At 40.4% G+C, this 26,134-nt stretch overlaps 1 protein-coding gene across 1 annotated transcript; it reads right to left on the bottom strand.

Moving 5' to 3' along the window:
- Positions 1-17,214: 17,214 nt before the first annotated feature.
- NDUFAF4 (NADH:ubiquinone oxidoreductase complex assembly factor 4) lies at positions 17,215-25,045 on the bottom strand. The gene is made up of 3 exons (XM_008705026.2): positions 24,825-25,045; positions 24,190-24,293; positions 17,215-19,301 (listed from the first exon to the last, which is right to left on the bottom strand). Exons 1-3 carry the CDS (start codon positions 25,033-25,035, stop codon positions 19,014-19,016), a joined length of 603 nt encoding a protein of 200 aa, XP_008703248.2. The 5' UTR covers positions 25,036-25,045; the 3' UTR covers positions 17,215-19,013.
- Between the last annotated feature and the right edge of the window lie 1,089 nt (positions 25,046-26,134).

Raw genomic sequence — 26,134 nt, forward strand, 5'->3', positions numbered from 1 at the left:
CATTAACCTCATCCAAGTTTGGGGTTTTCTTAGACTCAGTTAAATTGATATTTCAGGTGTAAGAAGATCTAGATTTATAGCAGGGTTTCAGTGCCATGTTGGGTGTACTGACTAAGGAAATTTGCCTACTTACTCACCATTCTCAACTGCAAAAATACAATTGATGCGCTCTGATCAAAATCGGAAGCTTCATTCTTCCTACTGAGGAGTGAAACCTTAACAGAAAGTAGCGGTGCAGAAAAAGGAAAAGAAGAATCCTTTCACCCTGTCGGGGGCCAGCAGTGCTGCACGGGCTTTGCATTCATTATACTATAGAGAGTCTGGGGTGGGCTGCTTAGTATCACTGCTGCAAAAAAATATCCCACAGCCTGAACATTATAGCACCTAGAAAATTCCTAGACTAAGAAAGCTTATACACTTAACTTCCAGAGCCATCTTGGCCTATCAAAGGATTTGTATAGATGACAACTCCTCCTCCCACCAACTGAAAACTCTGGAAAGACAAGGATACAGGAGGAGGCATCCTTCCACACACCTGGCATCATGCTTTGCCTGAGAGGAAAGTTTGGGGTTTGGGTCCATTTTTATTTGCATTAATTAAACCTTTTGAAGTTTTAAAAAATGTCCATTGTACATTCATGTAAAGTTTCCATGAGTGATCCCCATAAACTTATTTTATCCTAAAAGAAAATAATATTTGGAGGTACCTTAGACACAAAGCATTTATTAGTCTAAGGGAAAATATGCCCTAACCAGAGATAACTCTTTGTATTATACTTATGTTTTCCTTTGGGTTAATTTCTTGATAAGTGAGATTTTATAAAATCACATTTAATTTTCATATTTTAAATCCATATGTCACATTAATTCACAAGGCTACAACTTTATATACTCACTATTTAGAAAATAAACCTCCTTACTTTGTAAATTCAGCATACTGCTTTCTGCTATCATTTCTTTCTTACCACCTAAATGTGCAATATAATTATCTAGGTTTTTTTTTTTTTAAGATTTATTTATTTATTTATTTATTTATTTATTTATTCATTTATTCATTTGAAAGTGAGAGAGCACACACTTGCACAAGGGGCAGGAGGGGCAGAGGGAGAGAGAGAATCCTCAAGCAGACTCCCCACTGAGTGTGGAACTCAATGACACAGGGCTCGATCCCAGGACCTTAAAAGCCTGATACCTAACTGACTAAGCCACCCAGGCACCCCTATAATTATCTGTTTTAATATTAGAAAAGTCAAAGTTGAAACTCAGCTATCTCAAACATAACTAAAGAACTGACTAACTCTACCCATAGAATAATGTTTGGAAGAGATTGCATTTGATAAAACATTTCAATGGTCTCCATCTTTAAAAAGATGGCTGTCCTAGAGTTTAGTCATTCATCTGCCTGGATGCAAAGACTTAAATGAGAAGATCTTTAAGGGTCCTGTGGATCTCCTGAGTCTACAAAGCCTCAGGCGTAGAAGCAAACCAGCAGTTTCTACACCTATGAGGGACCACATAGAACAGCCTGTTCTTACCTAGTGGACAGAACCTGGCCTTGTCTCTGCGGCAGTGATGCGTCTAACAGAGCCAGCAGCTCTCTAGAGACCCGTTAAGGAACACTTGACGAGCGCCTGCTACATACACAAGGCGTAATGTTAAGTGCTCGCCAAAGAAAAGAGGGACACTGCTCCCATCCTGAAGAAGCACAGAGAGTGGAAAAGCATTACGAAGTACCTATTTGCAATCTTGCTGCATGAAGCAAAAGCTGTGCAAAAGATACCAGAGACCTAGAACAGCCAACTTTCTTCTTTCTACGAATATATTAATGAACTACCATACTCAACTGTAAGAGTAAGTTGAATGGAACTATAAAAATAAACATGTAGCTACATAGATCACACAGTTACACACATATACGTAGATACGAATATATACACACAGGCATGTGTATAAAACACAGAGAGAAGGCCAGATGTTCAGAGTGGGAATCTGGATTTGGTCAAATGAAGATTGTTTTCTTTTTATATTACCATATTTTCTAAATATTCAAAATTGAGTGGCCTTTACTTTTAATTAAAATAGTTATTTGGGGCGCCTGGGTGGCTCAGTCGTTAAGCGTCTGCCTTCGGCTCAGGGCGTGATCCTGGCGTTCTGGGATCGAGCCCCACATCAGGCTCCTCTGCTATGAGCCTGCTTCTTCCTCTCCCACTCCCCCTGCTTGTGTTCCCTCTCTCGCTGGCTGTCTCTCTGTCACATAAATAAATAAAATCTTTAAAAAAAATAGTTATTAAAACATAAACTGAAATCTGGACTTAAATTTTTTTTCCTATTTTTTAAAGCTTATTTATCTTTAAGGAATTTGAAAGCACATTTCTAGTCTAGAAATCAAATAAAAAATGTAACTAATGGAATAAATCCTGCATTTTGGACATCATATCTAATCTACCTTATTAACATGATGAAAGAACAGAAAGTAATGTTACAATTTGTATTCTGGTCTAAAATCTTGCTGGGCTTCCAGACACTATGATGATGAGTACTTTAAATGCATGCATGAATGAACCAAAATTTAATGTAAAATTACAAGTGCTCTATCACAAATACAACCAGCTGTGTTTAGAATTTATGTCTTGATATTTTCAAAAACCAACAAATTTAAATGCATCATAGAAGCTAATTACTTCCACAACCCATTTCCTATGGCCAGTGACAGAGAAAAATTTGCAAATAAAGCCAATTTTATTTACTCTCATTGTCTTATTCAACAAACCTATAAAAATATTTGTTAATTATCACTATCCTGAATACTGGGAATCCAAAAAAGTAACATGATTGATTAACAAGACAAACAATCAAATTTTTAAAATGTACAAAACACTTGAAGAGATACTTCACAAAAGACATCCAACTGGCCAAATAAGCCAATGGATAGGTGTCCAACACCATTATTCACCAGAGAAATACAAACTAAACCTGCATGATGTACCCACCCCAAATTAGATAACTGGCCATACTAACTATGATAAGGCAATGAACCAACTGCAAGGCTCGTTAACAATGGGAGAGTAAAATGCTACAACCACTTCGGAAAACTATTAGACATTTTTTTTTTTTTAAAGGGAGAGAGAATCTTTTTTTTTTTTTTAAAGATTTTATTTATTTTATTCGACAGAGATAGAGACAGCCAGCGAGAGAGGGAACACAAGCAGGGGGAGTGGGAGAGGAAGAAGCAGGCTCATACCGGAAGAGCCTGATGTGGGGCTCGATCCCATAACGCCGGGATCACGCCCTGAGCCGAAGGCAGACGCTTAATTGCTGTGCCACCCAGGCGCCCCACTATTAGGCATTTTTAAATAAAGCGAAACATATGCTTACCCTATAACTCTGCAATTCTGCCCCCAGGTCATACCCCAAGAGAAATAAGTGCATGTGTTACCAAAAGGACATGCACAGAATATAACATCAACGTTATTCACAATAGCTCAAAACTGGAAACAACTCAAATATTCATGAACAGGAAAGTGAAATAGTCATACATCGGAAAAATAAATAACAATTAAAAAGAGCAACCAATAAATACAGTGACACAAATGAACCTCATGCCAAGCATTACAGTACACATTGCACTGTTTTCATTTGTATGAAATTCAGAAACAGGTGAAACTCAGCTGTACAATAGAGGTCAGAATGGTCGTTACCAAGGGCACGTATTGCATAGAGCGCTGGGTGTTATACACAGACAATGAATCATGGAACACTACCTCAGAAACTAATGATGTACCGTATGGTGACTAACATAACATAATAAAAAATTTAAAAAAAAAGAATAGTCGTTACCTGGGGCAGGGGCCGTGACACTTCTGACTTTTGACTGAGATGGAGCAGAAGAGAACTTTCTGGGGTGATTTAAGTATTCTACATCTTGAGCTAGGTAGTGGCTACATGGGTGTATACAGAAGGAGAAAGTAACTGAGCTGTACAGTAAGGATGTGTGCACTTTACTGAATGACAATTGTACCTCAGTGTTTTCAAAAACAGCATGATTAGGTCCCTACCTTCAAGAAGTTATAATAGGAGGGAACTAATAGTAATACGATGTGATAAGAGCAACAATACACTTTAGTGAATCAAATGTCCCTGGAGCTCAGAGAAGGATCAAGGAATTGTGTCTGGGGACAGCTCAAAGACACCATAAATAAGTATGGAATTGGTGTTTGATTATGACCCTCAACCCAGAGAAGTCTCTCTCAAGGATCTCACCATTTTCCTATTTAGAATCATTCTTCGGAATATAACTGAATTTGCACCTCTAAACCACCCACCACGGCATTGTAGGCATTATTGTTTTTTATGTAGTCTTATGTGCTATGTTTGTCCCACAGTTCAATTTACACTGACACATGCCTACTGGATCCTGAGAGTCCCTTTATCCCGTGGTGCTGGAGCAGACACAGAGACAAGGAGACAGAATTCCAACGATCAAGGACTTTATAATTTTTCAAAGTACCTCTCAAATCCATCTCTTTTCCATTTCTACTGACCGTATCTAAGACCAGTTCTCTTTCCTGCAACACCTGGAAAATTATAACAGAATCCTACTTTGCATCCCCTAGTTCCCAGCCCCAACTGTCCTGCACACAACCATTCTCATTAAGTTCCTTGGATCCTCTAAATCCTTCAGTGACTCTCCAGAGCGAACACATCAAGTGTAAGCGCTTTGGCATGGCTTATGAAGCCTTCCGCAATCTGCTTCCCTCAATATTACTCCAGAAGGGGTACTGTCTACTAAGAAGTAGTGGTATTGTGAAGACACATGAGAGAAAAACAATTCTCTCTCCATTAAAAAAAATTTTTTTTGATGCATCGTATCAGTTCTAGGTATGATACATATCAGATTCTGTCTGTACGGAAATCTGCTCCATTCTGAATGTGATTATTCACTTGTTCAAAAATCATTTACTCACCATTTTCTCTGCTCCATGTTAGAGGACATGCAGAAAAATAAAAGATCACTCTACTTTCAATGAGGGAAAGTCCACATTTCAAACTCAAACACATAGTTTTTCTTTTTCTTTCCTTTTCTTTTTTTTTAACTTAATGAACTCCTTCTGCCCTACAGGGACAAGCACAACTAACACCTACAATAGAGCTCCCTGGTGCAGTCATGACTTCTCAAAGAAGATGCGTTAAGTGGGATATTGGAGATGGTCCTAAAAGAGAATCCCCTTGCTTTAAAAAATAAGGAAGAAGAAGAAGAAGAAGAAGAAGAAGAGAAGGAGGAGGAGGAGGGGGAGGAGGGGAAGGAGGAGGAAGGCGAGGAGCAGGAAGAGGAAGGGGAGGAGGAGAGGAAGAAGAAGAGGAGGAGGGAGGGACAGAAGAAGGAGGACAGGGAAAAAAAAAAGAAGGAGGACAGGGACAGGGGGAGGAGGATGGGGAGGAAGAAGGAGAAGGAGCAAAACTCAACAGTATCAATCTGTTGCTCTCGCCCACAGGACCTTTGAGGACAGACATTTTTCTCTCATTTTCTTAGATTATATATATATTTGAGAGACAGAGAGAGCACACACAAGCAGGGGGGAGGGGCAGAAGGAGAGGGAGAAGCAGACTCCCCGCTGAGCAGGGAGCCTGATGTGATGCTGGGCTTGATCCCAGGACCCCAGCATCATGACCTGAGCCAAAGGCAGGAGCTTAACCAACTGAGCCACAAGGTACCCCTCATTTTCTCAGATTATGTATAGTCATCATACCCTCAGATATCAGAATCAAGTAACTGTCACAAACCCAACACCATTATTTAAAAACAAGGCATCGCCATTGTAAGCAAACAGCTTACATACATGTCAATATCTTTTAAAAAACTCTGATTTTTCTTTTCTAGGAACCATCACACAAGTATCTCTGTTCAGCATCTAAAGTTGGTAATGTCTAGTAGCGAAGCAAAAATATAGTTACCAGGCCTGCTTTTCTGCCAAAAATGATCTAGCTGATCATTGTTACACATTCGTCATTGACGTTTTGTATCTTTTTTTCTACTCTCCATTCCAGTCACAGCCTTCTGGCAATATGATGTTTTCAAGCACAGATTTGATATGCATACGCCATCAGTTTTTCCGGTGATTCATAATCTGTAATTTTAGAAAGATTCGGTTCTTTATCACTTGTCTCACTTTAATAAAAGATCTTTGCTAAGTACTTTCTAAAGTTCTTTTGGAAACAAAATCCCCTAAACAATTTCCAGTCTGTGAAAGTGACAAACTCATTTAAATAATCAGTTCAGAACAACATTTCTGTTTATGGTTAAGAATGCTGCTGTGATATTTAAAGTGGTTTAAAGAAATTCAACCAGTGAATATAAAATTAGGCATGATTGTCTCTTCTCTGATAGGGCACAGAGGCTGCAGGGAAAAATGGTGACTTAGAAGATGGGCCGTGTGGCGCCTTGCTCCAGGGAGTAATGCTGAATGCTGAGAAGGTTTGCACTTTGCAGCCTCTGATGACTGACTGGATTTGCAAGCTTCCCTTCCCCCCTTCTTGTGGGAGCCCACTCACCTATGCCATCACTGATCATTCTGAGGCTCCTCGACGTTTCCCAGCATTCCACTGTAAGTCAAATCTACAATTTCACACTAAGAAGGACATTTTCTTGCAACAAGTCCAGAGCTTTGAAAGCGTGGAAAGCTTAAAAGCTAACGTTGGTAACCTGGTCATTTGAATGTTCCCTTGATTATCTGAGAAAAACGCATCCAGTGGTTTGTAGGGGTAAAGGGGAAACGTGAGAGACTCAGGCAGCCTATCCTGAGCAACTTCCCAGGCAGTAGAGGTTGGATTACAGAGAATTCCTTAGCACACCTGGGAGAGTTGTGAATTCACCGATGCTCAGCAAAAGAGTCTCTGCCCCAAACGATCCGACTAGCGGGCGGGGGTGGGGGTGGGCACCAGTTCCGGGAGTGCCACACAGAGTCGAGGGCGAGCAGACCCAGGCGCCTTTGACCCAGGAACCGTCTTCCTCAGACTGCCTTCCTTCCAGATCAGAGCTCCCGTCTGGAGGATGGGAGCGTGCTGGAATGCGTGGCGGGGTCAGCTCCCACGTTGGAAGGCCAGGCCTTGCTCTTGGGAATCCAATCTCACCTCCGTGGAAAGTTTGTCGTGGAGCAGGAGGTCTGCACACCAGTCAGTCACACCAGCAAGGACAGCAGCTTTGCCTGTTTTGTTTGTTTGTTTCCACAGAACAGCACATTTCACAGAGCGGTAACATCAGTCTTTGTCAACTGTTTCCCCACATTTTGAAAACTATTTCCATCTTGTTGCCTCACCCACGTTTGTTGAAAAACTTTAATGGGTGGCCAGCATGGATGTAAATTACTCTGTCTCGAATTCCATTTTCTTCATCAAATCCAACAACGACTCGTTATGGGTTGAAATGTTTATTCAGAGCTGGTGAAAAATTACGGCTGGTTGGACAAGCAAAGAGCCTTTTTCATTACAATGAGAAATAAACATTGAATTCTGATGGTAACAAGCCAGGTACTGCCTTGAAAACGGGCATCCCACACATCTGATTTCAGGAAAACCTGAAGGCCTTATTCAGGTTAAAGTGAACCAGAAATGTAACAGCTCAGGGCTGTGTGCAATTTTAGATCGAGTGTTCTCATTATAGGGTAAAAATAGAAATACCTAGAAAATATTGTTGTGTTGTTCTGAGATGAAGCAGAGAATAAGCCTGTGTGACTTCAGTTTCTTCTGGAATCCTTCTGAGAACAAGATGTTTATGAAGTCCTAAGTATACGACATGATGAATGAAGATAAATGATTCGTTAAATTGTACACCACGCTGAAAAAATAAACATTCTGCAAAGAAAAAAAAAGGCTTCTGGGAAAGAAAAAAGAGTTTGAATCCTAGAAGAGGAAAATAGCTTAACCTCTTTTCTCTATGCCCTCAGCTGCAACAGTGAAAGTAAATCAACATGGCTGCAGATACTAGCATTATTTTAGCACCTCCGTATTGTATTTTCATCTCTGGCTCACCCCTCCTCAGAAATGGTGATTTTCCTCTTTCACATCTAGAATAAGTAAAAGTATTTATATATGCAAATACTATTCTTGAAAATCCAAGGAAAAATCCACTCCAAACCATATTCAAATTCTTGCCAACTTTTCCTATTTTCCTTTTTTCAAAAAGAGACGTGACCTCCTCTCTCCTAACTGACAACGGGGAAGGCACATTTTCATGAGATAAACGATAATTTAGCTTGCTGCTCCACCTTCACCTTTTGAACAAAGAGTTTTCTAATACCGAGGTGTCTGGTTGCTTTATCTCATTCTTTGATGTTTCGGAGAGGCTGGAACAAAACCTAGGACAACCCACTCCTCCCAATCCTGAGTTAATACAGCAGACAGTGTGGAGGAAGGCCGTTCTTCATCTTTCATTCCCATAATTGTGTGCAGGACCCTGCAAAGCCTCCAAGGTCAGACTGATAGCGTGTCCATTTAAAATCAGTGCTGTCGCAATCAGCTGGGAAGGAGAGAGGCCCAGGAAAACTCTATGATGACGACTGGCCACTCAAAGCTCTCTCGGTCAAAACTGTTAGATATGAGAACTTTTGCCAGAATCTTAGGTCTCTGTGTGAGACCTAAGCGTTACGACAGATTAATTCTGTCAGTAGTGGAGACTTAGAGAATGGTAAGGGTCAAATATTTACTTGACTGTGTTTCAATTAATTAACAATTTAATTTATTAAGTAACAATTAATTAATTGTTAAAATCAACTGCATTAGCAGTAGAACTGGAGAAATATCTTTGAAAACTCTAAATGTGGTTAATGATGAATAGAATAGGAATAATGTACCACTATTGCGCTCGGGACATGACTATACATGTAAGTCCCGAGGCTCAAGTGGTGGCAGAGGCTAGTCAGATGGGAGATCAGAAGCCCAAGTATCACAGGTCTCTTCTTACTTTTTGAGGATTCTTAGGCATATTTATTATATATGGAAAAAATATATGAAATAATATAAATGGAAAACATACATGGAAAATCACAGATGTAAGTAACATGATAGCCGAGAACCTTTAATGAGAATGAGCTTTAGGTAAAAGATGTTACAGCCTACTTCCTTGCCCTCAAAACAAGACCTTTCACTACCCCTTCCTGGCTCTGCCTCCTCTCCCTTACGATGACCAGGACAACCCATGTGCCATAATAAACATAATAAGATGTTGTTAAGAGAGGAGAGAACTTTTGGTACCTGCCTTTAGGAGTCTCATTTAGGTAGCTGACCTTTCTTCCTGGAGCCCTGGAGATGCCTGAAGTATGAAGGTCTCATTAATTAGCATTTGAAAGCCTCTATCAGCATCCCATCACCAAGGATACTATGCAGAACTATGTGTGTGCACCTCAAAGGCCAGCAGTGATTCATCAAAGATGAGGCAAACAGCAAGCCTGCACAGTCTCAAGATAGAATGTGATGTAAGACAGGCTCTAGCAATACAGGATAGTCTAGGTCCTCTAAACTTGTGAAAGTAAAGAAACCAAAGGCATAATCCTCGGTAGGGGGCAGAGAGATGTGGGATAAAAGAATGCAAGGCCGGGGCGCCTGGGTGGCGCAGTCATTAAGCGTCTGCCTTCGGCTCAGGGTGTCATCCTGTTGTTCTGGGATCGAGCCCCACATCAGGCTCCTCTGCTATGAGCCTGCTTCTTCCTCTCCCACTCCCCCTGCTTGTGTTCCCTCTCTCGCTGGCTGTCTCTCTCTGTCAAATAAATAAATAAAATCTTTAAAATAAATAAATAAATAAATAAAATAAGTAAAAATAAATAAAAGCAAATTATTCTCCAGGACAAGCTAAATGTGTTACCAACACTTGCCTCAAACTAACAGTTTGCTCAGATAACTATTGCTTGCTTTCTTCTTAGAGATCACTTTTATTTAAATAGTCTGCTTCTATTCAGCACTGCCAAATACTAAAATCTCAACTGATGGAGTCTGACTATGTTACACTGTGTAGCAAGTTAAATGTTTAAGAATTAATCTTCTCAGGGCACCTGTGGCTCAGTTGGTTGAGTGTCCAGCTCTTGGTTTTGGCTCAGGTCATGATTTCAGGGTCCTGGAATCGCATCCCACGTCAGGCTCTGTGCTCAGCTTAGGGTCCACTTGAGGCTGTCCCCCTCTGCCTCTGCTCCTTCCCCACCCCTGCTGTTATCTCCCCCCCAGAATAAATAAATAAGCGAAAAAAAAAAAGAGAATTAATCCTCTCTCCAATGTCTTATATCTCCTACTATCTCCCATGATAAGTTCTCTCAAAGCATTAGACATTCTTTTACAGAAGTCTCTTTCCTTTTAACTGACTAAACTTTCACTGAAACCACTTTATTTTATACTTATAAACTGTATTATAAATTCTGAAAAAAACTCAAAATTGTAATACAAGTTCATAAATCTGGGGACACTTGTGAAGTAAAAGGGTTCAGATTTATAAAGCTGTAAAGAAAATCATAGCAAGAAAAGATTTTGTCATAGGCCTAGAAAACGATATTTTAATCATTATCACAGTTATGGTAGGGAACTGTATTAAAATGGTACATTGCTACTATGATGTGGCTTTTGTTCTATTCTCAAGATCGTGAAGATCAGACATTGGGGAACTTCACTGGTGGGGAGATGAAATTGAGAACATTTAAGTAACTTGTTAATCGGTGGGAGAAGCTGACATTTGAACACAGATGTGCCTTGTTCATATGCTCCATAACCCCTAATTCACTTACGAAAAATTATCATAGGTATTGCATATGGGTTGTGAATATTTTCAAAGCACTAAAAAGTCTTAGTATAAGCTTAAAACTAGACCTACTACTAATTTCATTCCTAAGGACAAAAGACTAAAATCTTTGCAGTGTTTCCTGGTCAATTTTAGGAGATTAAGTGATGTTACAAGATGGGTGTAACATTGCACGGTGAATCAGGGAATCAAGACCCTGAGTTCTACCGTCTGCATTTAATTATTTGACTTTACACACCATACCTGAGCCTGCAAAGCGAAAGACTTGGACCTTATCGTAAGATACCACCCAGCGCTAGATGATGTTACGATGGGCACTGCACCCAGTTATCATTAACAGAAATGCTGAGGCTGAACTGCAGCATAAACTAAATTGAACTTTATGCAATGTAAAAGACGCCAAGACCAAATTACGTCCCTAAAAAATAATTATATGCAGCTAAAATCTGACGTAGGTCGATGTTATGGATTGAATTGTGTTCCCTCAAAATTCATGTGTCGAAGTCCTACCCCGTAGCACCTCAGAATGTGACCATATTTGGAGAAAGGGCCATCAAAGAGGTGATTAAGGTTAAGGAAGATCATTAGGATGGGCCCCAATCCAATGTGCTGGCGTTCTTATAAAAAGAGGAGACTAGGACACAGACAGGTACAGAGGAAAGGCCGTGTGAAGACAGAGGGAGAAGATGGCTATCTTCAAACTAAGGAGTGAGGCCCCAGAAGAAACAACGCTGCTGACACTTTGATCTCAGACTTCTAGACTCTAGGACTGTGAGAACATTTCTGTCAGTTAGGCTACCAGGTCTGTGGCACTTTGTTACGGCAGAGTCCTAACACACCAGTACAGTCAGCTCTTCCATAGTGGCTACGTGATCAAAGGACTCTAATGTAGATAAATATAAATACTAGGTAAAAAAGGGACATTAGGTATCTAATGAAATAGGAAGATCGGGGACTTTGCTAGAGGTCACATCTTCTCTGTAAACATGAAAGAACTCTCTCTCTCTGGAGAGCATGTTCGGTCCCGCACAAAACCCCACAGTGAGTGTCACAGTGAGAGCCTCAGCCTGCAGTGCAGCCAGCCCCCGTGGAGCTCTGCAAGGAGGAATGAAACATAGAAACCGTATCTACCAGCATAAGAAAATCAAAACCACACAAAAGGCAAGTGCTTTCAATAGCCTCTCAAGAAAAGTGAAAGTGTGTTCATAGGGAGTGGAAAACCTGCCTGCACAGGCACCAAATATGCCTTAGAGCCAGAGGGACTGGGCTCTCTGGAAACTCAGTTCTTTGATGGACTAATTACTTTTATATGATTTTCCCCCTTAAATGGCAGTTTCCTTTTCCTTAGGACAATAGCATTAATTAAGGCAAATAAACTCTGCTCAGGAGGGTTCTCATCTCTCCTTCCTTTGAATTCCCAGTGCCCTGTGTTTATACTTCTTAGGGCACTTATTAAATTCTGCCCTGTAGTGGGATAATTTGTACTCTTATCCGAACAGGAAGCAAGGGCTGTGTTAATTCCTTACCATAACTCTTACCTCTGTACCCAGCTCAGAGATCGCACTCAATTAATACTTAATAATAGTCATTCAACCGAATTGAACTAAATTACCATCCAATAAACCAGTGAGGTGTTATTTTGCACTTTAGATCATAGGTAAATACATACATCAGTAGGAAACTTCATTGGGAAGGCTGGAGTTCACACTGAGAAAGTCATACGAGATGAGTTTGGAGAGACTAAGCAGACATGGAGTGCCTTGTAATTTAATAAATTTGGCTTTTATCCTAGGGCTGATGGGATGAACGTAACGCAGGGGAGCAACAGTTTCTCATTTGCATTTTTAAAGAAAAAATCAGTCTGAATGCCAGTTGGAAAACAAATCACGGAGAGTCATGACTGTGGCCTAAAGCTGAAGGGAGCAGGGTGTGTGTGTGTGTGTGTGTGTGTGTGTGTGTGTGTGTGTGTGTGTGTGTTAGAGAACAGCCCGAGGTATCTGAGTTTTACAATCTGTAATCGAGAGACCAGAGGCATCACTGACAAACCAACCAACCAAAGTGCAACTGGGCAAGAGAGGAAGGTGAAGATGGCAACTTTGATTTTTTAATTTTTTACTGAGGTATTAAGCATAATAAACTAAAGTATGAATAGTATTTTGAAATGCACAGCTTGATGTATTTGTACATATGTATGTACTAATGCATTTTCCACCCAGGTCAAGACACAGAATGCTTCCAGTACCTCTCACACCCCTTCCTAATCAGTATCTCATTAATTAAAAGGGAAGAAATAGTCATTTTACAGAGAAAATGGCCCATGCCCCCTTCACCTAGCTGTCATGGTTCACACCACCACAATGAGACTTCCTGATGTGCTGCACTGCAAAGGGCAAAGATGGCAAGAAGTTCTTTGACACTTTTCCCATAGGGAAGCAGGGACTACGTATGTCTGTGGACCCTCCCAAGCTGCAGCACTACGGGAAGCCCAGGCCACATGGAGAGCTTGCCTATGGATGTTCTAATCCAGTCTCAGTTGAACTTTCATCAGCTGCCTGCCAGAGGAGTGGGCCATCCTGGATGCCCAGCCCAGTTTAGCTTTCAGACGACACCAGCCCCAGCCCCAGCTGCACGAGATCTCAAGGGAGAACTGCCGGCTCAGCGTCCGCAATCTGCAAAACTATGAGACATAGTAACGAATTGTTTTAAGCTGCTAGGTTTTGAGGTGGTTTGCTGTGCAATAGCAACAGGTAACTGAAATAGCAGCCAACATTGTGAAAGTGTAAGCTCCGCGAGACTTTATCCTCCCAGCTGCATCCCCAGCTTCTAGAATTGTACCTGGCACACCATAAACAGATCAATAAATGTTTGTGGTGAACAAATAAATACTTGAATAATTAGCAATATTATTGATTTGAGGAAATGACTTGACAGGCCACATTTAAAAAACTCTTAAGCAAGGTTTAAATGTCTTCTTTTTGCTTAATAAGTTACCTGAGCAAGCAGAGAACTTTTTAAAAAAATCGTGCTATTAATCTTATATCTACATTCAGAAGTGGGTCATACATTTGACCTACCTAAAAGTGGGCCTCTTAAGAAAATAGAACGTGGCAACCTAAATATTTAAAGGCCTCATTAAGAATGTTGTTTTGAGGCTTTAAGATCTCTTTTTTTTTTTTTTTTTTAAGATTTTATTTATTTATTCGACAGAGATAGAGACAGCCAGCGAGAGAGGGAACACAAGCAGGGGGAGTGGGAGAGGAAGAAGCAGGCTCACAGCGGAGGAGCCCGATGTGGGGCTCGATGTGGGGCTCGATCCCACAACGCCGGGATCACGCCCTGAGCCGAAGGCAGACGCTCAACCGCTGTGCCACCCAGGCGCCCCGAGGCTTTAAGATCTCTTAAATCTAGTCCTTCAAAAAGTCTTTTATCTTACATTTTGCTAGTCCTCCAGAAGCACCAGGGCCAGCAATAAAGGGAAAGGATGTAATAAAAAAAAAATAACCGAAGAGGAGAAAAGGTACTCATTTTGCTTTGGTGATGTGGTATTCCTGGAATATTTATAAAGCAAAAAATAATCTATCTATCTCTCTCTCTCTCTTTTTGCTTCTCTCCCTTTTCCTCCCCCTCTCTCCCTCCCTCCGTTCCTCTCACTTCTTTCGAATTTTAAGTGGTTTTTCCATTTCTAAGCTCCTTTTCGGAACCAATGGCATCTGCTGCAGACCAGGACGAGCAGGAAGGCTGATACAGAAATGGCTGATTAATGAATGGATAACAGCCTAAGGAACAATGAATAGAGTTAATGAGAGTTGAATATTCTATGCAAGGGCTTCTCTACACTAATCTTAATAATAAATAGGAGACCATTTGTATTGTTTTTTATTTGGGTAATTAAAAAGCAGCATCTGTTTACATGCTCATCACCCATATAAAGATATGTGAAATCATAATACCATATATTGAAAAAAAAAGAGAATATTATACAAAAATATACCATTATGTAATGATCATTACTGAAAAATGAAAGGAAATTATAAATAATTCTAAAATAAAAGTAATAATCATCATTACACAGTTCAGTTAAATTATTGCACGACTTGTATTATGCTTACTTCAAAATGCAGGAAGACATTTAAAGAAAAATTTGGCTATGATATTTCTCATACATAGGTGTTACAAAGTATACTAAAACAGCAAAATTGCTCAAAATCATTATCTCTAAACGGAATTTTTACTACCAAATATACATGTATTAAATTTAATCAATACATATCTTTCTGAAATAAGAGAAAGGCCTGAGGCTTATTTTAGAAATACATAAAACATTGTTTATTTTTTTCCTCGGTCCCCCCCCCCCCCACATTTCCAGTTCTGGCTGTCAGTAAACAACCTTTCCCTTTACATACATCTTTTTATTAGCTTGCTTGCTTTGGAGCCATAAGCAGAATATATCATCAGTCAGGTAGCACTGTCATGGTTTTCCTCTTTCAAAACTAAATTAACTCTTCCAGAGGTTATATTCCCTTGCACAACTGAGAAATATTCCTGATCAAGACTGTGCACTGTGATCTATTTCCTTTCATGTCGGGCATTACTACCCAACTCCCAAGTACTGGCTTATCCCGTTTTTGACTAAATTCCTGTTCCCAAATTATCCATCTTTATAATCACCCACCTATTGCTTTTTTCCCCACAGGAAGCAAAAAGGAAGCAATTTACCTACTACATACTTTACATCAACACAGTAAAAAATGACAGAACATGTGTGCTCAGGATTCTGTTCTAACTGGTGAGTTCCTCTTCTACAATTCTACTCACTTGTGTTCCCAAGACACAGTTCTCCTGTTGGAGCACTGACAATGGCAAAGACCACGGATGAGTGACCCAAATGCTCTGAATGTAAAGCTTTGGTTTTTATATAGGGATTTAGATCTAAGTGCTTCTGATATTTCATCTTTTCTCCTAATGAGTAACTCAGTCCTATTATTCCTAAAACAGGAGAAATGGAGTATCCAGATAAACAGATATTCCTTCTCTCAAAGTATTTCATGGATTGGTCTTTGTCGGGCAAGCAAGATAGAGTAGCTACCAAAAAATGAATGATGGCTATATAAGATGCATGAAAATTCTTTAATCCTTTATGTGTGCTCATTTCTTACATGTTTCCAACTTGTACCTGACAAACTATCTTAGAGCATGGCCCCAGTTCAAGGTGCTTGGAGATGCTTCAGTTCAGTACCTCGAGTTATGGGTACAAGCTTCTTAATCACACCACCACTTACTGTCCAGGCCCCCCCCTTTTCTTGGGATTATGGGTGTTTAAGGGCATGGAGTAGATATGGTGGGGATGTCCATGCATTTGTTGGGGCCAAGCAGAGCCCTCTGGCACAGAGAGGGGCCATTTCTGAGTGGTTTGTGGTGAGATGCCCTTCAAGAGCTCCATCAGTGCCTTTTGTGGTTAGGATGACCACACCTCCTTAGTTTATCTAAGACATTTGTTTATGCTCTTGTCCCTGATGTCCGAATGCAATTGATGCCCTTTTCAAGTGTCCCAGTTTGGGCAGTAAATTATATGGAAACCCTGTTTATCTTAGAACTTTGCCAAATCTACCCACTTGGGTGGCTTTTATCGGCTCTCTGGACCCCAGTCCTCCTGCCCACCAATAATTAACCTTCCTCTCTCCTCTCCTAACCTTGCTAATGCCAAATCTTTCATCTCCAGGTATTCTTTCCTCTTCCCCTCTTCGGGCTCTGAAAAGCTTCTCTCCTTCAAAGCCACCCCCCCCATCTCCTCCTCCTTCCTTTTCTTCACAATAACCTTTAGATCCAGACACTGTGGTTATTCAGCTTGCACAGATGGTCAGCACACACTGGAGTCTGCTGCCACACTAGTCATTAAATATTGTTAAAAACATCCCTGATCTAGAGCCCACCAACATAGGCACCTTATTAAACCAGTCTGTCGTAGCAGAGGGCCCAGACATGTTATTCGATGACTCTCATATGCAGTGGGCACTGAGTAGTCCTGCACCTTCAACGCCATCACCTAATTCGTATGATCCCAGAGAGGTAACGCAGTAGGGCATTCAGAAGCACAGGGTTTTGAAAATAACCTATGAAGGTTTAAACCCAGGTTCCAACACTTACTAGGTAATCTTTGAAGTTATTTTAGAACTCTGTGCTTCAATTTCCCTGTAAAATATGGTTAATAGTACTTCTCTTCCTACTATTAAGCAGGCTAGTAAAGGTAAGGACTGAGATCAGTGCCCAGCACAGTCATTGATTTTAAGATGTTATCAATGGTTACCCATTTTACTTCTGAGATCACGTGGCTAGTGGTGATGCTGAGATCTACACCTAGGTTTTCTGAACCTAAACTCCATGCTCTCTGTGACACCACTACCCAAGTGCTCTCCATACAATAAAAAGCGGTAAGAGGCTAATGAAATTTTTGGGAAGTACTTTATTTTATCATGTGACACCATGTAACAGCCAGATTTACAGATGCCTAACCACAGTATAGATTTGAACAGGGAAGATGGCTCAGAAATAGTAGTCTTAGTAATTCAAGTACTGACCTTTATTTGATAAAGAGTTTTGATGACTGATATATGGAGTTTTAAAATGCAATTTCATAGTTGTTTTCTTAAAAGAACTACTGTTTTGAACCACATATAAACAAGGTACAGTTTATTCACATACAGACAGTGCAGTTGAAAACAAGTTAAAAAATTCCCCATCTCAGTCCATTTTTCTCCTCTCAGCATTGCAAATGCTTCATTCTATCATCATGCTGGATTCTTACCATCTTCCAGAGCATTTCCAGGGGAATCCCTGGGAAGTAGTAAAATGTCTGTCTTCCTTCAGAAAGACACAGATAACCTGAATTTTTCTTACCACATTCTCCAATATTCCTACAACGTACACTTTCTGCTCTTCTGAAATATGCTTCCTTTAGGCACAGCAGAAAAAACACCACTAGGAATCTGAAAGCCTAGTTTCTGGGCCTGGCTATGTCATAAACTAGAGAATAATCCCAAACGGGTCATGAAACTCCCCAGCTCTCTGTTCTTAACTGCAAAAAATAAGTCGTATTCGTTGAGTCCTTTATTATCATTTATCTTCACAGTAACCATTAGATTTAAATAAGGCAGCGTTATACTCATTTTATAGAGGAAATTCAGTCTCAAAGAGGTTACACAATCTACCTAAGATCCCACAAGTGGTAATACGACACAGCTAAACGTATACAATCTCACTCAAGACCCTAGTACTGGTACACACTGTACTCCTAAGCTGGTTCAACGGATGGAAGAGCAATTTCCCAGGTCCCTTCCAATGTTCAAATTTTAAGCTACTTCTTGCAATTTTCTCCTCTCCTTTCAACCAGTATTTTTAGAAATTAGAAAATATATATAATTTGTCACTAAATTTCATTTACCATGGTTCTGCGATTTAACCCTTTACGATTTTCTTGTATTTTTATATTAAATCCAGAGAAGTTACATTTCCTAATAGCTCCTACAACTGCCTGCCTCTCTGAAAGCTTTTTGGATCTACCTGTTGGTCAAAACAGAGATGGCTAAAATTTTGAAAATACCTTCTTATAATTTTAAGAAGTTATTCCATACATAAATAAAACAGTTCAAAACAAGAGAAGTCCTCACTAACTCTTATTCCCTGTAATAATAAAATGTACTCTCGATTTTGTCTCCACTTTCCTGTCTGCTTTCATTTGGGATACTGTTATCCTACCTCCCTGTTAAGTCTCCCTTTCCCTAACAAGAAAATATCATAGTCATAAGAGTTAGGAAAACTCTTACTTTCACAATTCCATACGAAGAATAAATTAACCACCTAAATTGGACGGCGACACTTTGAATGTAAATGAGATTCCTGACATTTCCCAAGAGGCCATAAGACCAATCTAAAAGCTGATGATATGATGTGCCTAAAATTACAATTTAAGTTTTTTATTTGTAATCAATTTATATATGTGCTGCTTAGTCTTGATGATATTCATATGAACATATGCCTAAACCAAATTAAACTTTACAAGAAAATAAAATTCATTCTATCAGCAATCCTGAAAATTCAGCAAAGCCCAATAAATAGTACGTTCTCCCAAAAAGGGAGCTTTAAACATTCAGTAATTTGTATAATTTAACATGCTGAAAATGAGAAACTAAACAGGGCATAGGAATGGGGAGAACATATAGGAAAAGTAATTTCAAAATTTTCTTCATTTTGACGGTATAGCTTTCTTGTCTTCAGGAGGGATGACTTTGACCTCAAAAGTAACAAAATATTTGAGAAGGGATTTTACGTCTTTCTGTTCTAGATAGTATTCTTCTGCTATTTTCTCAGCAGTCCACGTTTCTGGATAAAGTTTATGGTTATTGAGAAGTGTCAATGCCTCTACAATGGAAATTTTGCCTTTGGGAATGTTCTTGATATTCATCATGTTAAAGTCACGGCCTTTTGCCAATCTGAACTCCTTTGGCTCTTGACGTGTTCCAGCATCTTTCACCTAGTATCAAAAAACAAAACAAAAGGCTTTCAAGATGAGAGAAAAGATTTGATATCTACTTTCACGTTTCTCAAATTTCCACTATACTTCTTCAAATAAATTCTGCACATGCTTCTCCAAACTACCTTTTCTCCTTACAATGACACGTAGTTTGATGGCACTTGTGCCCCACGGCCATTACGTAACTATAGCTCAATCACTGTTAAGAAATTTAGGTAGTTCTAGAACATTAACAGTTGACTGTATCCACTCACATTATTTCATGTATATTAAAGAACAAAAACTAATGGATTAGATTAAAACTGTCTTACAAGGGCGGAATTCTGATTCTGCCCTAAGAGCTTACTCGATAATCTTCACTCCATTTCCTAGTTTTGTATTTTATATTCAATGCCTCCAAACACCTTAAACGAATTCAAACATTGCTAGAGATCTTGCCTTGTGAGAAAAAATAAACTTATGCTTCCAATATACCCCAACAAACATAAAACAACCTATGTATACCCATCTTTCCATCTGTCTTACCAACCAAGCGTAATCTTTACATTGTGTGCTCTGTATGTCATTCGTTGCTGGCCACGCCAATCATTCCTTTTTCCTTTTTCTTTCAACTGCACCTTGCCTACTCCTGCTATTTGGTCAAAATATAAAAATGCTGGGGCGCCTGGGTGGCACAGCGGTTAAGCGTCTGCCTTCGGCTCAGGGCGTGATCCCGGCGTTCTGGGATCGAGCCCCACATCAGGCTCCTCTGCTATGAGCCTGCTTCTTCCTCTCTCACTCCCCCTGCTTGTGTTCCCTCTCTCACTGGCTGTCTCTGTCTCTGTTGAATAAATAAATAAAATCTTAAAAAAAAAAAAAAAAAATATATATATATATATATATAAATGCTGTAGTCAGTACCTTTTAAAATTGGCCACCAAACCTGAACCAACAGTCCCTTTTATGGCCAGTTTCCTTCTTAGTTAAGCTTTAAAGATACTGATAGTTGGGATCTCTAATCCAGGATTAGATCTTACTGCAGAGGACACTTTTCAGGCTTTACGTGAACTCACTACAGCATCCGATACTACTGACCACTCCAACACCCATAATAATCTTTCCCCTTGGTTTCCATGCCACCCCTTCTCCTAGTTTTCCATTTCTCTTTCCAGTGGTTCCCTTCTTTGTTCTTGTAGATTCCCTTCAGCTGCCTCCTGAAGGTTAGCATGCTCCAAATTCTGGCCCAGGTCCTCTTTTTACTCTTTGCATTCTACTGAAGTAATCCCACATACCCCTTGGATTTTGTTAATACCTACATGTTAGTAACTTTCACAGCTGATCTCAAACCTAGACCTCTCTTCTTACTTACAGATCTAAATTCCCAAATGCCTAATGGGCATCTCTACTTGGATAATCTACAAGCACCTCAATGGGGCGCCTGGGTAGCTCCGTCAGTTGAGTGTCCAACTCCTGATTTTGGCTCAGGTCGTGATCTCAGCGCTGTGGGACCCAGCCCCATGTGTTGGGCTCTGCACTCAGCAGGGAGTCTGCTTGAGGATTCTCTCTCTCTCTCTCACCCTGTCCCTCCCCCTGCTTGCACGTGTGCACACATGCCTTCTCTAAATAAAACACTTTAAAAAATTAATTTTTTAAAATCTATCAGCACCTCAAAATCAACATATCTAAAACTAAACTTACCTCTTTCCTCTGAAAATCCAATTCTATCCCCATATTCTCTATCTCAGTGACCAATATCACTTCCCTCCATATCCCATTCCAAAACTTAAAGCTTCTGTTACATTATACTTGACCTCTCCCTCTTCCTCACAGTCAGTGACCAAATCCTGTTGATAATGACTTCTAAGTCCCTCTTGAACCCATTCACTTCTCTCCCCATCACTACGTCACCTTAGTCCAAGCCAATGAATCTTGTGGGAACTACTACAAAAGCCTTCCAATTGGTGTCCTTTGATGGCAATAAAATGCATTTTGTTCCCTCCCAGTCCATTATGAAGCCAATATGACACGAAACTCTTCAAAGACTACCCACTGTCCTCAAGATAAAACCCAAATTCCTTAGCAAGATAAGTAAGGACCTTCATGATTGGATCCCTATTACGTCCATCCTATCTCATTTCTCCCAAAAGTATTGCTCACACTTTCCCCTGACTGTAATGAACTCTTAACTGTTCTCCAAAGACATCACACACTCCTACCTTTATACTGTAACTTTGGTTTGAAACACTCTTCCCAACTTCTTCGCTTTCCAGAACTCAAAGCTTCTCTTAACTTTATATTCCCAGGTAATCCTTCTTCCACTTCATATCTACTTTTATTCAAATTTCCCTTCTGATTAATATTAAATAATGAAATTATTATGACACTGAAAAAAACTTGATAAAATTCAACATCCTCTCTTGATTAAAAAAAAAAAACTCTTAGCAAATTAAAAATAAAAAAGTCTCCAATGTGACAGAAGTATCTTTTAATCAGAAACCTTAGGATTTTATTATAATTAATGCTGAAACATTAGAGGCACCTTAAATAAAGGAAGAACAGGATAGAACACCAACTTTCACTGCTATGTTAATGCTACAAACATAATAAAAGTAGTATAAATATCAGAGAGAAAAATTCTAATTCTATGCCGATGACAGAAAGTACGTTCAGAAAAGTAACAGAATCAACTGAAAAGCTAGTAATAACAGCAACGTGGATAGCTGCAATACAAAAATCACTCACTTTCTGCCAAACTGGCAATAAATAGCTTAAAAAACTTAGGGTGAAAAAAGATCCCATAGTAACAGCCTTCCCTTTATGCCCCATAGACTCAATACAAAGATGTTAATTATCAAATTAATCTATACATTTCAATTCAATTACACTCAAAATCCAAATCAGACTTATTAGACAATTTGAGGGGCGCCTGGGTGGCTCACTCAGTTAAGCATCTGATTCTTGATTTCGGCTCAGGTCCTGATCTCAGGGTTGTGAGATGAACCCTGCATAGAGCTCTGCGCTCAGCGGGGAGTCCGCTTGAGAATGGCCACCTCCCTACCCCCCACCCGCCCTGCGAGTTAGGCAGGTACACTCTATCTCAAATAAATATATCTTTTTAATTAATTAAAGAACCTGACAATGTGATTCTCAAGTTCATCCGGAAAAAAAAATAGTGTGACAAGAGCCACGAAACTTTTGGGGAAAAAGAAAAGTCTTAACAGGTATCAAGATACATTACAAAGCTCCACTAATTAATATAATATGATCCTAGTGTCAAAATAGAAAAATAACTAGAACTGATGAATCCATAAACAGACTTATATGTATTAGTATTTTAAGTGAGTGGAGAAAAGACTGGGTTATTCAGTAAATTATATTTAGACAACAGGTGAAAAGATCTCCACACACCAAACACTACATTTATTGCCAAATAAAGATTTTAATATAAAATATATAGTCGTAAGAGTACTAGAGAAAATACAGAAAACCGTTTTTATGTTAGAGTCCAGACTTCCAATACCATGAAGAACAAAAAGGCTAACATATCTGACAGAATTCTGAACAGCAGTAAGTTAAAAAGCCACACAAAAATAAATTATTTGACATATGATATCACTAATGTCTAGAGACATCGCAAATTAAGAAAACTAGGAACTACCCAAAAGAGAAAAAGGGACAAAACATAAATAGGTACTTCAACTTTTTCATTGTCATTCCCCCATGAGTCTTTTTAGACTTTTCCTAATACCTCCCATAAAATTTTAATACCACTATATATCTCTTTATGTATCTATGTAACTGTACGCATTAAAACTGTTAAATTTTTTTCACTCGCCAAGGGCCAATTTTTGAATTATGATTTAGTATAGCATAAGAAAAACAACAGTTGTAAGTTATTATTCAACACCTGCTATTGATGGAAGTATTCGACACAAAGAATATGAACATCAACCCTTCTATCTTTTTTATAGGAACATCTGGTGATAAATGAACCCTCTAATTGCTCTTACATGCAACAATTCACAAACCGTATTTTACATGAATTTTATTTCACTTATCTAATGAAAATTATATTAATAACTCTGTGCAAACAGTATTGCCTATCTAGACAGAGTACCAGAGAATTTTAGAATGGAAAGAAATCTGGGAGTTGTCATTGGCACTTCTCTCTCCTTTAATCAAACCCTTTCCCCTACCTAGAACCTTCCTGCCCCAACAAATTCATCTAGTTAACTCAGACTCATCCTTCAGTCTGGGGCTTAAATGTCACTTTCTCAGAAGCCACCCTGTCCAATCACAAACAGGTCCCTCTGATATACTCACAGTGCCTGTACTTGTTCTTCACAGACGTATCAGTAATTATGTACTTTTGGTCGCTCATCTGTTTAATGTCTGTGTCCCTCACAATATTCTAAGCACTGCGAGCAAGAAGGAGGTCTGCTTTGTTCATAACTATATACAAAGCACTTGTGCCTGGCATTTATATATGGATTTACATATAGGTTCCCAGTCTCAATGTATTCTGTAATCTCCAAATTTTTACATTTCCTATCTGAACATATCTTTAAAAAAAAAAAACCAAACACCAACACCACAACACTAAAGGAATCCCTCAAATTAGAACAAAACTCAATCCAGTGAAGGATGAGAAAACAGTAGTAAGGCTCTCCTTTGGTGATTCAAATGACAACAACTAGAAGTACTTTACCAAATCCTATAAACTGTGAAATAATATCACCACGACGCGTAAGTTTTGCCAATGCACTGTATTCTGGTCACAACTACACTGACAGTTTCAAACATGCAGAGCACTCACTCTCTTTTACTACCTACCACACGTCTCTCGATCGTTTTCCTGGAGCACAAAAAAGGTTAAGTTACTTATCTGCTGAATTAAGACACACATTACCTGCACAGAAGACACAGGATCTTTGGAATCAACGTACACATCTTTTAGTAACGACAGCAGTTTGTCATCTTTTCTAGCAATTTCTCCCTTAATTTCTGGATAGCCTACGGAAAGAAAAAGAATGTCAAATACTAAAACCAAAGAAAATTTCCTCTAAGATCCTAACACTTAACACAAAACAGCCACTTAATTTTCTGTTTAACAACCACTCGGACAATACGGGAAGTACTGTACACGTAACTCGAAATGCTAGGTCGGGCTCGGCGTCCATCGCTCTGTGAAGATACCTAGAGAGCATTTCCGAGGCACACGATCCCTTCCATTTTCGGATTCCCTGCAGCAAGTCGGTAGCCAGTAAAGATAAAAGCCTCCGAGAGCCGGGGCAGCAGGGGCAGCGGCCGCCACCGCCGGAACTACGAAGTGGGCGGAGCCGCCACTCCGCCGCGGGCGCACTGCGACTCTCTCAATGTCACCGGCCTGGGGGCTCCACCCTTCCGCGCTCGGCTGATCAGACTTTGCCGCCGACCCCAGTCCTACCCGCCCTCCACCCCCCGCCAAGATCAACCTGCGCGGAACCGCCCGGCCCGCCCCGGGAGCCCGCGCGCGGAGTGCCGAAGTGCCCTTGCACCACTTACGGCTCATCTGCTCTTGCAGGAGGCTCTTGGTGGAGGGGTGCCTGGGAGCGGGAGAGGGCTTCATCTTGCTGATTTCCCGTTCTGCCCGGCTCTCTAGGTTGACATTCCTGATTGCGCGAGACACCGAGGCCCCCATCTCCTCACAACATGATGTCCTCTGCTTCACGCTGCACGTGGGAAAACACCGGCGCCTGCGACCTCTGGGACGCATCGAGCATGCGCACTGTGGGCTCGACCCCGCTACACACCGGAAAATGGGCGCTAAGTGCGCCCGGCTCGCCCCCTAGCGGTCGGGAGGGCGCACACCGCGTGTACCCCCTGAGTCAAAAGGAGCTCCTCCCTTCTGGGCGAGAGGCTTGTGCACACCTTTGGCTGCGTCCCTCGGGAGGAGGCGGGGCTTCCGATCTGCGGAGGTTCTCACCCCTGCAGACTTGGGCACTTCGGCGGGAAGCTTTAAAACAGTGCCAGGCCTCACCGCAGACTTTGGAATTTAATTCCTCCGGAGTGAGCACCGGCTGTGGTTCAAGCTTTCCATGTGATTCCGAAGTTGCTGGCTGAATAGAGAATCAAAGTGGTAAGGACATTGACCTTGAAATCCTTTGACAGGACAGTGTAGCCAAAGAAAGGCCAATAAAAATGGAACTAAGTGCACCAGATAAGGGAAGGTCCTAAAATCACCCTTTCCTGTTTCCCAAGAGGAAAATAATGAAAGTGTGTTCTTTGGGGGAACTGGCTGGTGGGAGCAGCGTGGAACTTTTCATCTCAGGGTTGTGGGTTCGAGTTTCAGGTTGGGTGCAGAGATGACTTAAAAAAATAAAAATAAATCTCAAAAAAAATAACGATAATAAAAATCTCAAAATAAGAAGTGTATTCTTTCCCAACAAGTATTTGTTCTCACTCTTTTATTTAAATGCCCTTTATGTTCCTGTGCCGAAGCCTGATGCCTTTCTGAAATACCTTGTTCTCTTTTTCTTTTTTTTTTTTTAAAGATTTTACTTATTTATTTGACAGAGATAGAGATAGCCAGCGAGAGAGGGAACATAAGCAGGGGGAGTGGGAGAGGAAGAAGCAGGCTCCCAGCGGAGGAACCTGACGTGGGGCTCCATCCCAGAACACTGGGATCACGCCCTGAGCCGAAGGCAGACGCTTAACCGCCCGTGCCACCCAGGCGCCCCTTGTTCTCTTTTTCTTAGATCTTTTACATCTGCCTCTCCTAAGGCAATTTGACTTGATTGTATTGTTGTGGGAAACAAAGGCAGAAGAAAAATTACTACATTTCCTAACTACATAGAGCCCACTGACAAGTCCTT

Source organism: Ursus maritimus, unplaced genomic scaffold (genome assembly GCF_017311325.1).
Source record: "Ursus maritimus isolate PB19 unplaced genomic scaffold, ASM1731132v1 scaffold_13, whole genome shotgun sequence".
Taxonomy (NCBI): domain Eukaryota; kingdom Metazoa; phylum Chordata; class Mammalia; order Carnivora; family Ursidae; genus Ursus; species Ursus maritimus.